The sequence below is a fragment of the Anoplophora glabripennis genome, unplaced genomic scaffold, assembly GCF_000390285.2.
Source record: "Anoplophora glabripennis isolate ALB-LARVAE unplaced genomic scaffold, Agla_2.0 scaffold75, whole genome shotgun sequence".
Taxonomy (NCBI): Eukaryota; Metazoa; Arthropoda; class Insecta; order Coleoptera; family Cerambycidae; genus Anoplophora; species Anoplophora glabripennis.
In genome coordinates this window covers 698,751-713,983 of record NW_019416255.1, presented here as the reverse complement: position 1 = coordinate 713,983, position 15,233 = coordinate 698,751, and the positions used below count along the sequence as shown (strand labels likewise).

Sequence of the window (15,233 nt, the reverse complement as noted above, 5' to 3'; positions counted from 1 at the left end):
TGGTTTGTATTGAACACTAATTATTGAGTAATATTTTATCACTACACGAATACATAAAATTGATATTTATACTAGTTTGTACTGATTATTCTTTATACTTACTGATGATAGAGTTTCAATTAATATAACCTTCAGCTTATGCAAACATTTTAGAAGGTATCGAGCTTTCAAAATTAAAGGAATAATAAAAAAGTGAAATGATATGTGCATAACCCAGCAATTTCTTTTCATCTCTCTCTTTAAGACACTGTCTCCTTTAATTAAAAATTCTAAACCCTAATTCATATAGTGAATTTGCGTTTGTTTTACTATCTTTTAGAATATTTATTTTCCATTTAAAAACACCCGGCATAACTGTATCTTATAAGCAACATACTGAAAAATGGTCTACCTACATAGTTTAAAAGTATTTTTATTTAATTGATTCATAATTAATAATCTAGGTCAAGTATGTAAGGAACTACCTAATTTTGAATTGCGAAAATTTAATTGTGTAAGATAAATAATAAAAATTATAGTAGTGGCAGCAACCTCATTATAATTTGTTACCTTAAGGTCACTTCGCAGCTAATAATAGAAAATTTTATTCGTAAATTATAACATAATCGATAAGAATAATATAACAATTTATGTTCTACTTAGTAACGAATTTGAAAACAGATCTGAGAACCGAGAAGCAATTTTCTTGAAATGAATAAACTTGATTAAGTAGTTAAGTTTTAGACTTCCTTCAAAATGAATGTGTTGCAAAACTGCTGCAAAAAAATACTAAGTAATCCATTTTCTACAAAATTACACATCTGGGTGAAATTTACGTAACTCACTACACTTAAATAAATTTCATTCCTAACACGATCTGAAACATGTAATTGTAGTGCCTGATTGCAATCTTCCCCGTTTCCTTGTATTGAGCGTGTTTGAACATATGCAAAACTAGATCGGAAATTGGATTTTAAAGCTGTAAATTTAATGGTTGTTATGATTTATAAAACACTTTAATGATATGAAGGCTAGAATATGTGATTGTACAATGCTGAACCTGAAGTTACATAATTTAGTCGAACACATTCCTGCATGATATGGATTTGTAATTAATAAAACATGCACGAGGCGTTCCTCATCTAAATAACAGTTCAATAAATTGTAAAATATTCCTGTATTCTTCAAGTTTGTTAGTTTGTTTTCACTTTGATCAAATGCAGTGTTGAAAGTGAAAACTTAAAGAAATATATGTACAGTAGTGGACAATAAAATGTGTCCCACTCAAAATATTCGTAATTGTAGATCGTAGAAATGAAAAGGATACGTTATTCTTCTTCACTGCGTCAATCCTTAAGTTTATTGTGGACTTTTATAGTCTTAGGCCCGGCACTTTGAGTCTTGGTTAAGCCTTGATTAACTAATAACATGATTAGACTGTACAGATACTGATTTATTTTATAATAAAAATAATAATTCATAGTCTAATCGCCTGATTAGTTAATCGAGCCTTAATCGAGACTCGAAGTACCGGGCCTTAGTGTTTGTTCCTTTTTCTCATCCAACTTCAGTTTTCTAATTAGTCTTCACAGCTGTGACACTGAGTCCTTCATATAGCTTCTGAATTATAAATAATTCAGCTAGGCCTTCACAATCGCACTGTTTCTTCCAGACCAATATTACTCAGATATTTCTTGTCGCTTCAACGTCCACTACATATTATGTAAGACTTTGCTTCAGTAGATCCATTAACTTCTTTTATGAATTTATTGACTTGCATGTCCATGTCCATGTTGCCACCATTTTAGGCCTCATGCTTTCCATAAATGTCTTAAAAACGTAACTAGCAGTGCCCCAAGATAATTCAGACCCCTGTGGGTTTGTAGACGAGCCTATATTGGTAAAATGTTTGAACAGACTTATTTTAAGTACAAAGGAAGTAATATTCTGCAAAGAAATAGAAGTAGCACGTTTGAAAAAATCCACAGAACACACTGTTAATCATTCGTTATTATTTTTTCCAGATTTGATTCTTTAGTTTCTTGTTTTCAAAATAAACTTCGTGCTCATTAGCAATGTTTATACTCTTATTCACATTATTTAGCAAAGAATTTTATTCCACTTTAATCTCAGTTTCAACGCCTACTCTTTGTGTTCTGGATTTGTAAACCTATTTTCAATTGCTTCACTTAAATATCTATTTTTTCACAAAATGGGCCTTAAGTTCTTTTACACTTTGTATTGTTTGTTCTTCATTTCTTATGTGTTCATTTCGTGACTGACTGATATACTATGAAACGTGGGAAATTAAAAATCTACTCCAAATTATTGAACCGGAGAATAACTATAAATTTAGTAAAGCGTTACATACGGAACAATTATAAAAAAACAACTGTAGTCAGAAGCTTTGTGTATTTGTTAATATAAAACTTGAACTTGAACGTGAATAATAGACAAGGTTTAACGCCTATTATTATCTTATCAATCAGCGGTTTTAAATAATAGAGGCTAGCGTACAAGGAATTCAATAACTTCTTCTACTTATCAGATTTGTATTCGCTTTAATGAATTTTATTTAATAATTAAATGCTTATATTGCAACTATTTATTTTAAGCATTTGTTTGAATTAAAAAAATAATCCACTGCCATAAATTTTACGATTTAACGATTTTTTTTACATAATTCTACTAGGGGAGTTATAAGAAATTATTTTAGTAATCGAAAACTGTATTTCTGATCGATAATAACCATTTAAAATTAAATTACAAAATTTCTAAAATATGAAGATAGAACACTTCAATAATAAAATTATCATAGATAAGATTCGGGAAAAACTTATTTAGATACATGATGTTCCAGTTTAAAAAAATATATATAACAATATTATTCAAACATTTCTGAATATTTCATATGTGTGTCATATGTTGACAGATGAAAATGAGATTAATTCAGTTAGAAGAATTCTAGGCGCTATTGACTTTTTCATAAATTCGATAAAGTATTAAATTTTTATAGTAGTTTCTAAGAAAAGTAGGTATTTTTTACTTTATTTGTGAAACGACCAATTATGGAGTTCCTGTTTTTTTAAATATAGAGCAAATTTATTACATAAATTTAAAGGAGATCTTCTAAAACAATTTTATATACTAAGTAATCATTAAAAATCAAAAAAATACCGAGTAGACATTTTTATTTTTTTCATATTTTGAGTTCTATCAACAGGTGAAATTCAATCAATCTTTGATTTTGGTTTACTTACAAAATAATCTACAGTATGCTGAGCAACTGCTACTGGAGCAGCTGCAACGGCTATGGGAGCAACAGCATGTCCTCCTCCAATGACTCCTGCATGAGTACAGGCTACAATGGCGGACAGGGCGACAATCTGAAAACATAACATAACCTTAATATACATTACTGCTTGATGTCACTTTAAATGCTGAAATTGATTTCGTACTGAAGATAAGTGCACTTCGTTCTATTTAATTTTTATCTCGGTAGATTATTTTTTCAAGAGATACGACGTTATGTCTCGCAACCTATAAACGGATCTGAATGAAATTTGGTTCAACTTATAAATCAAGAAAAGTCTTTTAGTTTGTAGAATTTTATTTCCATCACTTTAGTCAGCTGTGTGCCGCCAAATTAAGAGGCCCTTATTTATGTGGAAAGGGTACGCCACTGAATATTCCAGAAAAAGCAATAAAATTTTGCCGGAATTGTCCAAAATTTCTAGATTCTATTTTTACGTCATTTTGTTTTTTTTTTTTCTTTGGGAATGGAGCCGTACCTAAATCATTTATATTTTAGTCCACTGGTTCGTTATTCGGAAAGAAATACGTACAGCATTAAAAAAAATTCCTGAACTACTTATTAAATTCATTATTGTTTTATCAGGAAAATAAAAAAAAACAATTTATTCGCTAATTTTCTTTAAAAATGTTTAATTAAAAGGTTTACTGGTACATTTGGTACTATTTGCACATAAACAGCATATGTGTATCTAAAAAATAGTAATTAACAATATTTTATAAGTTTTTGATAGTACCATTCACATTTATTATTATTTTTTTCGGAAAAAATCAGTACCGTATTATTTTACATAAAATCGGTTTTGCACATTAGACTAACTAAAGTCAATGAAATGATCAAACATTTTACTATTTAAGAAACCTCTCGACAATTTCCATTCAAATCATTTTGTAGGTTCTTGAGATAGGGGTTGTTTTTGAAATTCATGAGATAAAAAATAGTGATTGATTCTACTCGTCAAAATAATAAGTTCCTCTAACACTTTTTTCAAAACACAATATTAAAGCAGCTGACACTCAAAGTAACTTTTCTTAATTAGCTTAAAAAAAAATTTATAAAAATTCTAAAGCCCAAAAAGGCTTAATTGATCCTTATTATTTTCACTATTTTGTGTTTAAATCTAGCCTCATTTAAACAGTTAAACGTAAATTGTATCCGTTTTAAAGGATCTTCATATCAAGAACAAGAGGGCCTTTCTGTAAAATATATTTTAATGCTTTCAATTTAAATTGTCGTTTTTTTTAAATCGTCATTTAAGCCAATTTAAGCCTTTATATTATTGACGAGATGCAGTTTGTTACCAATTAAGTCTGCCAGATTTGAAACCAATCGTCTAATGGAAATAAAAGTGGTGAAAAAAAAAATATTTAAAAAATGGCTTTGAGGTTATATTAATATTTTGAAAAAGATCATAGGAACTGGCACTATTACTATTATGAGTAGAATCACGATTTAAATGTTCTGCTAATTATTTTTGAACCCTCTGTATATACAATAACACATTCTTCAGAATTTTATAATAATCTACAAAGTATGTCATATCTTGCATGTTAGTGCTACTCATTGCCTGCTGACACAAAGCATTGCTTTGTCCCTACAAATCTGTAACTGTAAATATTTAAAAGATTTAGAAAATAACACCAACTTTGTTCAAATTTTTAATTTTATTTTACACTTATGAAAAACGGAATGAAGACCTAATATAATTAATTTTCGTATCCTAAATTCCGAAATATTATTATTAATATCCAGTAAATTTTATGCAGTTTTTAAGTTTTTGTCCTTTTAAATAATTTTTTAGACACATGTAAACTAGATAAGCATTAAAATACTCTTACCACATTCTGTATATGCCATATTCCAGTAAACTATTCTTTATACAATTTTATTTCTACATTTCTGCTTGAGCATGGATTCATATTAAATTAAGATAATGAAAAATGTTATGCAGATAAATGAATTTTTGTTTTCTGAGTAATTATTTAGACACATCACAAGCAAAGAATATCATGATATGAATAATTTTAATACTTCTTCAGATTATATTATTTAAAAAAAACGTCTATTATCCTATTTCTATAGGTAGAATTATACTTATTATTTTTATGAATAATAAATAATTCATGTAAATCAGTGACAGATAATTAAATTTTTAAAGATCCACTTTATAATTTCGTCGTATTTATAAAAATGCGTTTTTGAGCCAATAACTGACACGAAAGTTAAGTAAAATTTTTTTGGTCGAAAATTTCATAAATTTTTTGAAACTGAAATTAATTTTCAACCCTTAAATTATCACTACACACCTTGGCAAACATATTTGGATGTGATATTGAGCACTGTACTGTACGATACTGACTAGGGGATAGATAATCCTGGCTTATATACTTGATCCCTAACCAAGAAACGTTCACCACGATTACAGAAAAAAAAAACGGCCCACTGTCATACTATCCACCGGCCTATTATGTATACAAAGCGTATTACTCGAAAGTGGATTGCGACAATAGCAAGGTCCGCACAGGGTATTTTCTAACGGGTGCACGTACAATTTTTTCTACTTCCTAACTGCCGTGTGGTTTTTGACGCCTCTTGTGCACTCGATTGGAACCAGAAATATGTAAACTATGCGCCTATGTGATGTCGACGCAACCGTTAGTTAATATGCGGCATAGGTGTGTTGGTTGACGTGCAGATTTAAGTGCTTTGGACGATTTTGGAATCTCCAATTTCTGTCAACGAATTTGGTAAATACTAAACAAAAATAAATTGTTATGGGGAGAGTAAGAGATTTTATTATGTTGGCTGATTCAAAGTATAAGATAATATTCATTTATTTAACAAAATAATGCAGAACAGATATTTTGTGATATACAGGAAATAAAAGATTGTGTCTGGGTCACGATTTATAAAGTTCAAGGGCGCCATTCCTATAGGAGCGTCTTCTCTACAGGGACTAAAGATTTTAAATATCTACGGCGAAAACTTTACCTATGGTATGACATTTGGCTATATTCAAATGTAACATATAATGATGAACAAAAAGCAATAGCATTTTTTAACCTACCTATCTTTCTTTTCTACAAAACAACTGACACTTTATTTGATTGCAATATATGGAGCATTCTATGTCAAATGACTGAGACATGACCATTTTTAATTTTACTGTTTTTTTTTGCTATTATTTAGTACCAATTTAGAGAATCTTTCACGAATTTTTTCAAATATTTATTTCAATCTGTCAAGAAGTTATGAGCATTTGAATATTATGTGTAAAAAATTTTCAAATATTTATAACTTGGCACAATGGAATACCCCATATGTCTACTCTATTAATACTCTATTAATTTCTTTTGTTTTTGTGACAAATACAATTTTATTAAATATTATATATTTTTAAATATAAAATCGCCTCCTTTTGAAACCTCAAATACTAACATCTCTTAAGTTGAACATTTTTAGTTTTCAATAATGTATAATTATTATTTATAACTTTAACGATAATAAAAAGTTGTAGCTTTGAAAGAGTGACCGCAGAAACAGCATATTTTTAGCCTATTTTCTCACCCTTGCCAGAGATCTTAAAAAAAATCCTAAAAATATTCTGCATATGTCAAATTATTGGTAATGAAAAATCAAGATGAGCATATTTTTTAGTTTTTCGAAAAATGTCGAATATCACCCCTAATTAGGGGTTGATATGATGACGCAAAACTGAAATATATGAATAATATCAATAAGAATAAAAGCAATTCTTATTGTATTTTTTCTATAAAATAAAATCTTATAAATAGGAAATAATTTATTTTCATGATTAATGAGGGCGTGATATAGTCCTCCCTTAAATTCGCTAAGGGGATTAAATCATCCCCTAAATACGGAAAAAATCAAAAATTACTTGAAAAATCTAGGAAAAGTACTAGGATATTCTAAATTATTAGAAATTCAAATCGTGTACTTCTCACTAGTATCTATAAGAAAATCACCCCTGTAACGAAGGTGAACTACCCCCGAACGTGATAACATACGGAAATATTATAGCGATATAAAAAAACTGTCGAATATTTTATAATAGATCTTACTTTTCTAATCAGAAACTAAGCTGACTTGACCTAATTATTCCAAATTTTTTTTTAATAAAAATCAACCCTCATAGGGGGTGAAATCATACCCTAAACATGAAAAAATCGAAAAATATTTGAAAAATTGATTTTTCAAGTAATTTTTTATTTTTTCCGTATTTAGGGGATGATTTAAGCCCCTTAGCGAATTTAAGGGTGGACTTAAACTATATCAAGCCCTCATTAATCATGAAAATAAATTATTTCCTATTTGTACGATTTTATTTTATAGAAAATATACAATAAGAATTGCTTTTATTCTTATTGATATTATCCATACATTTCAGTTTTGCGTCATCATATCAACCCCTAATTAGGGGTGATTTTCGACATTTTTCAAAAAACTACAAAATATGCTCATCTTGATTTTTCATTACCAATAATTTCACATATGCAGAATATTTTTAGGATTTTTTTAAGGTCTCTGGCAAGGGTGACAAAATAGGCTAACCTTGCGGTTACTCTTTCACCCTTAACCTTACATTTTATGCCACTGATATGCTTACTAATTTGGTATGCTAAATATAATGTTAAGTAAATCTTTTAAAAATAAATTCGAAAATACCCGCTAAATAAATTTTATTATTTCAGTTGTGGATATAAATATTTCAATTCGTTTAAATGTATGTGATAAATGTACCCATTTAAATGTGAGTTTATATTTTGACTATTTGCTCTCATTTTTTTTTATTTGAAAAATCAGAAGTGAAATCTGAAAATCGTTGGGGACTGTTTTCTTAAATTGCATCTTAAAATTTACTTCGCAATTAAAAAACAATTATATTATAACAAAGCCCTGTTTTTGTGAATTACACAATATTTGCACTGTTCTAACACTGAAAATAAAAACCTTTAAATATTTAAATATTTAATTTTATCTGAAAATAATATTTAATTTGATCAAGATTGTCTACCTTACTGATCCACTTTATCCTAATTATTCCAGAAGATTAAAAAAAACTAAACTATTCATAAAAGTTAAACCAAGAGATTACTTGAATGCAGATATACTAATTTGGATTAAATTACGTTAACATTTTTTCAACATTTTGAAATATTTTAATGAAATTTTATATGAACATAACCGAAAATGAGCATAGGCATAAATTATTACCTAAAACAGGAGTAATAACATTTTAAATCTATCCACAGCACGTACGTAACATCCTTGTAGCATCACCGTTATATCACCAAGTTATCTCCAGTGAGAGGAAATAATACCGATTTTTTTGTTATTCAACTCAAACTATAAAATATGCAATATTTAAATAGTTATTGTTTTTTTCTTTTGTGAATTTTTGTATATTTTATTTACAGACTTATCATGTTCTGCAACTGGGAGCTAATAAACAAGTAAATAACAGATTATTATATTAATATCAACTATTTTGGTTATTGTGACCCAATTAATACCCACGTTTAGTAACATTTGAATTAATTAACAGGCATGTGACAAAATTGTGTTAATTATATATTTATGTCTGAGACTGAGAAAAAAATAGTTACCAATCAATTCCAAACCCAATGTTTGAAGCCCGGGGTGACATTTGATAGGAATGTCTCAATTAGAGAAAAAAAATGACAATTATACAAGTTTTTTCATACAAATTGTTACTACTGTTCCAATGACAACATACTTTTACCACATTTTAGGCTCACTTTGTCTAGGTATTCGGATTATATTATAAGCGACATGGGCAGAAACTATTAAAAGTTACGCAAGTTCACGACAAACTGCACTGCATATATAGCATTGTTTGTTGGTGAATGAATAATATAATTCAAAGGTGTTTAATTGAGACCACTTACAAGATAAAATCTGATGTAGGTATGTGGCATGTCCGCATATCCCCTTAGCCAGCAAGTGCAGACGATATCTGAATTTATAGCACAATGTAATGAAATTGTACTTATTGTAAGAATGCATAATTACTTATAGATCATATCACTGTGTTTTCCTTTCGATTCAAATTATTATTTACTTCTTGTAGTCAAGTTTCTTGAAATATTTCCATGGTAGGGTACTAATACAGATTTAATTTAAGATCATTTTTGATAATTTAGACTATAAATTCTTTGGAATTAATAATTAAATAACTGTTATAAAAGTATGGGAAACGAACGAAAAGGCTATATCCATTAAAAATTAATATATGAGCGGGGTCTTGAATGTTGAATTTCAATGTTAATATTAATTTTTCAGAGGCATACAGTATACCTAATCATATTCAGGTTTACTACAATGTACTTAACTATATCATCTAGACTAATCTCGTACTTTCAAAGCCCAAGATATACAGGGTGATTCACAAATAGCGACCAAAAATGAAACCTCGTATTCTTTGATGACATTGTCCAAAATCTGACGGCTTTTCCTAAACTTTACATGCTTCAGTGGGGAAGATACTGAGTATCGGTGGCATATTTTTCTGAATAAAATAGTACGCCACTGCTTTATGGCAACAACCATGATATATTCGGATTCGTCTTTCAATTTTCTACAAATTGCTGTTATCTTATGTTTTTCGAAAAAAGCCTAATTTTCGAATAAAACTTAAAAAACGAACTGAGAACACACTTCGATATTCGAAAATAATGATTTTTAAAATTACCTACGTAGTGGGCTGCGATAACAACTTTGACATTTTGAACAGTTAGAAGATAAATACTGCTTTTCATTAGATTCAAGCAACAATAAATTTCGAACAAATTACTTTTTGGTTACTAAAAATAATATGTCACTCCTGTGTTCGTGGAAATTGAGGTATTTCAGAGCATTTACTCAAATAATATCATTAAAATGATGGCTAATATTATTAATTTCTTTATTCGAATAATCTAACCTAACCTAATATTTAGTGAGTCATGTCATTTAAGTAAAAGTATTTTCAGTTGGGTTTCAAGTTTTACTCGAAAATCAGTCTTTTTTCGAAAAACATAAGAGATTATTAATTTGTAGAAAATTAAAAGACGAATCCGAAAATATCATGGTTGTTACCGTAAAGCAGTGGCGTACTATTTTATTTAGAAGCATATGCCACCGATACCCCGTATCTCCGCCACTGGAGCATGTAAATTTTAGGAAAAACACTCAAATTTTGGACAATGTTTACATAAATACATGTGTGCCCAATTTCAAATTATTTCACTTACTAGTTTTTAAATTATTTAAAAAATTTAAAAATATTTTTTGAAGTTTAACACCCTGTATCTTTTTAACGAAGGTCCTAAATAAAAACTTTATAGGAAAGACCCCTTAAAATAAATTCACCAAAGAATACGAGGTTTAATTTTTGGCCACCATTTGTGAATCACCCTGTATACATAGAGTCAAATGGTAGCGCTCCGCCCATTTGCTTTTACGATCCCATGCTCTAGTACTCTTAGTTTACCTGAACTTCTGTTCTTTATTAAAAAAAACTCTGGCCCTGCTTTTGGCCAACTTCCAGCCACTTCAACCGTTTCATTATCATCATCATTCAGTACTTCATTTCATTACCATAAACGGTGCTATTGGTGTTTTGTGAATTAATATATTATTATATTAATATATTTATTAATAATATTAATGTCTCACTTTTCCTGATTTTATCACATGGGAACATTGGAACTGATGAAATTGAAATCACTTTACAATGTTATTGACATTAAATTTTTGTCATTGTGTTATGTATTTTGTATATTATTACTATACAGTACTATATGTAGTAGTGATAAATGTAGACATTAATACAATTACCTTTAAGTTTTAAACAAGGAACATGTAACAAAAGTAACGATTACTGCATATGTCAAGGCCAGATCTGCTTCTACATTATTTGACAATTTATATAAAAATACAATATTGTACTAAAACATGGTTTAGTAAATATTGTAGCAATATACAATTGCAGACACACATAGATGTTAATTTACTAAGATTTTTATTGTCATTATAAGAAAATACTTTTATAAATGATTACAATTGTGTCAGTTTTTTTGCACAAAATGGAGAATAATAGTAGTACAGTATTTTCTACAAAGCGTTCCCTCCGGGTATTAACAAGTAAACTGACTTTTTCTTACTAATTACTTATCATAATTTTGCATTTAATAATCAGTGGTCATAATTATCAGGCTCATTAATTTTTGTTTCGTGTAAAAGAATGGATATTGCAACATCACAAATTTTATTGATTCAGTTTTCAATTCAATTTTCAGTTCAATTTTTTTCAGAGAACTTTCATATATTTCAAGTATCGAGTAAATACTACTACTACTACTACTAGTCACATTTTCATCTTTTTTCTTAAAATTTAAGTAACAAACATAAGGCCACAGACACCCGAAAAGTGATTAATAATAACACTGATGTAGTTCAACTAATCACCATAAGAGAAGGAATGGTCTCTATCTTCTATTTTTTTTAAATAATGCGAAGTTGTAACTTTAGGGTATATTTTCTTACTAATTACAATAACAACGTGAAAATTATGGGACAAGTGAAGTTCCTATTGTATTTTATTTTTGTTGTCAAGTACACAAATTCTTTTTTCTTAACAAATTCAATTCAGAGAAAGTCTGTTTTTTTTGTGAAAAATTCTGTTGCCTAAATGTATAGTTTGTTGTTAATTAAATTATTTATTATAGAACCACAACAATGCCATCTCTATCTCTTACTCTAATCGCAAGAATTAGCCCGGAATTCAGAAAGATATGAGTGAGAGGGGGCGGTATACTATTATTCGGTAAAACGCATTTGCGCAACTTTATCAATGTGACATGAATCTCGAATTTTTTCATTGCCGTGACAAAATGTAAGATGATAATATAGTTCGTAAATAATTGGAATTAAACCCGAAATGGCTAAAGAAACATATTGTTTGCATCTTTATAAATAATGTAAACAAATGCTTAACTCTATAATTTCATTTTGGTAGATAACGCTGAACGTTATGAAAATTTAATTAATGATTAAGAAAGAAATACCTTGGTAGTTGCAACCTTGCAAATTTAAATAGGTATATAATTTGCAGATATACTTCGTAACGAAAATAATTATATAATAAAAGTTCACATTCTTTCTTTGACAGGGAGTTAAAGTGCACTTTGAGAATACATTTTCCAGCTGTTTACGCATGAACGATAAAATGGCTTTTACTTTTTTTATTATTTCAAATGTATACCTATCTGCCTCCCATATACGCTAAAATGCATAACTATCAAAGAGGAACATAATTTGCTATATTTACACCACCTTGATACATGGGATATTTAACCAAAAAATCATATTCACTTCTCACATTCTGCAATTATTTTTAAATGAAAACCTACGATTCTACAGAGACAACCCCGTTTTTAACCTGAATTTCTAAAAAATAATTCGATTTTTCGAAAATACACGGGGGTAACTTTTTTCCCTAATTATCCATAGATTGAAATTTTTAGACAATAGAAAAAATATGATATATTTTATGATGTGCTATTTTTTCTATCTATCCTAGAAATATCCACAGACAATATTGTATTTCAAATGCTTCAAAATTTTCAAATAGTTTTACCTAATTATAAAATGTACACGAAGTTTCACTACGATATCTAATTTCTATTTTCACACAGAAAATATACCATTTTTGGAAAAAGTTTCTCAAATCTCAGTTTAAAACTGAATTGAAAAATTCCATGTTTATTAATACTTAATTATCGAAAGAAGCAGGGTGTGTTTAAATTTATTTAAAGCAGCATAGTTAATTGTTTTTTAGACTAAACGTGTTTCAAATGAATGACTATTCAAGTCAATGGTACCTGCGGTCATCCTGAAACTGAAAGTGTTATGAAACCAAAAGTATACTTTATGCTTGGCTTACTATGACTGGACATTCTAGAACACAACGGTCTTATTTTACANTTTAGTTTCAAGATATGAGATCAATTTTTCTTTAATTAATATTTCAAATATTTTAGAAATTACAGGAACAATGGATATTGGTCTATAGTTGTCAAGTTTATTAATATCTCCTTTTTTATGAATAGGAAGTACTTTAGTTATTTTTATAGTAGTAGATAATATAGGCTAAAGAAACATATTGTTTGCATCTTTATAAATAATGTAAACAAACGCTTAACTCTATGTTTTCTTAACATATTTATTTTGAGAAACATTACTTTTTAACTAGAGTACCTATACTTTCCATTTAAATATTGCTACTGACACAAAATAAATTGAACCAATGAAAATATGGAAATCTATCTGTATTTCTAATTACAATAATAATGTAAATAATAAGTAGGTACAAAATTCTAACCCATAAATTAATGATAATTTCATTTTGGTAGATAGCGCTGAACGTTATGAAAATTTAATTAATGATTAAGAAAGAAATACCTTGGTAGTTGCAACCTTGCAAATTTAAATAGGTATGTAATTTGCAAATATACTTTGTAACGAAAATAATTATACAATAAAAGTTCAAATTCTTTCTTTGACGGGGAGTTAAAGTGCACTTTGAAATTAAATTTTCCAGCTGTTTGCGCATGAGCGATAACATGGCTTTTACTTTTTTATTATTTCAAATTTATACCAATTTGCCTCCCATATACGCTAAAATGCATAACTATCAAAGAGGAACATAATTTGCAATAATTTACACCATCTTGATACATGGAATATTTAACCAAAAAATCATATTCTCTTCTCATATTCTGCAATTATTTTTCAATGAAAACCTACGATTAGAGGTTTCTACAGAGACAACCCCGTTTTTAACCTGAATTTCTAAAAAATAATTCGATTTTTCGAAAATACACGGGGGTAACTTTTTTCCCTAATTATCCATAGATTGAAATTTTTTGACAATAGAAAAAATATGATATATTTTATGATGTGCTATTTTTTCTATCTATCCTAGAAATATCCACAGACAATATTGTATTTCAAATGCTTCAAAATTTTCAAATAGTTTTACCTAATTATAAAATGTACACGAAGTTTCACTACGATATCTAATTTCTATTTTCACACAGAAAATATACCATTTTTGGAAAAAGTTTCTCAAATCTCAGTTTAAAACTGAATTGAAAAATTCCATGTTTATTAATACTTAATTATCGAAAGAAGCAGGGTGTGTTTAAATTTATTTAAAGCAGCATAGTTAATTGTTTTTTAGACTAAACGTGTTTCAAATGAATGACTATTCAAGTCAATGGTACCTGCGGTCATCCTGAAACTGAAAGTGTTATGAAACCAAAAGTATACTTTATGCTTGGCTTACTATGACTGGACATTCTAGAACACAACGGTCTTATTTTACATTTTAGTTCCTCAAATGTAACAGAATACAACAGATATAATATGCCAGAGATCTGTTATCAAGATCTATTTAAATTTAATCTTTCGACTCTGAGTTATGTTTCAACTATTGCTATAGGTGTTACATAAACAGAGCTTTATTTCAGTTGGGTAATAAATGATATCAATTCAATTGTCTATGTGATAGAAAATATAAATGATAAATTAAATTACTATTTTGAGCATGATAATAATTATACAGGGTGGCCAAATAAAAACAAAACAGAGCCATTTTCAGGAACTGCGTCAAGATTGTAGAAAAACGCTCAGACCCGTCGATTTTAGATTAAAAGGGGACATTCTTTGCTGGTATTTTTGACTCCGCCACTTTCACCCCCAAGCAAGGGTAAGCATCACCCCAAAATATTTAAATGGCATTGGGGGTTGAGTAATATTTCTTTTGAAAGCTCTTACAATTCTCTTTACAACAGACTTTAAATTTTATAATTCCGCCCAATACTTATTAAGAATTTTGATTTTAAAGTTGAAACTT

At 28.6% G+C, this 15,233-nt stretch overlaps 1 protein-coding gene across 1 annotated transcript in view; it reads right to left on the bottom strand.

Moving 5' to 3' along the window:
* The window catches only part of LOC108903356 (cuticle protein-like), a 35,470-nt gene that overhangs the window by 1,135 nt on the left and 19,102 nt on the right, over positions 1–15,233 (bottom strand). Inside the window, exons 4-5 of the mRNA XM_023457261.1 lie at positions 9,223–9,290; positions 3,240–3,365 (exon numbers count right to left, since the gene is read on the bottom strand). Of these exons, the coding sequence (XP_023313029.1) occupies positions 3,240–3,365; positions 9,223–9,290 (194 nt within the window). The remainder of the gene's footprint in view (positions 1–3,239; positions 3,366–9,222; positions 9,291–15,233) is intronic.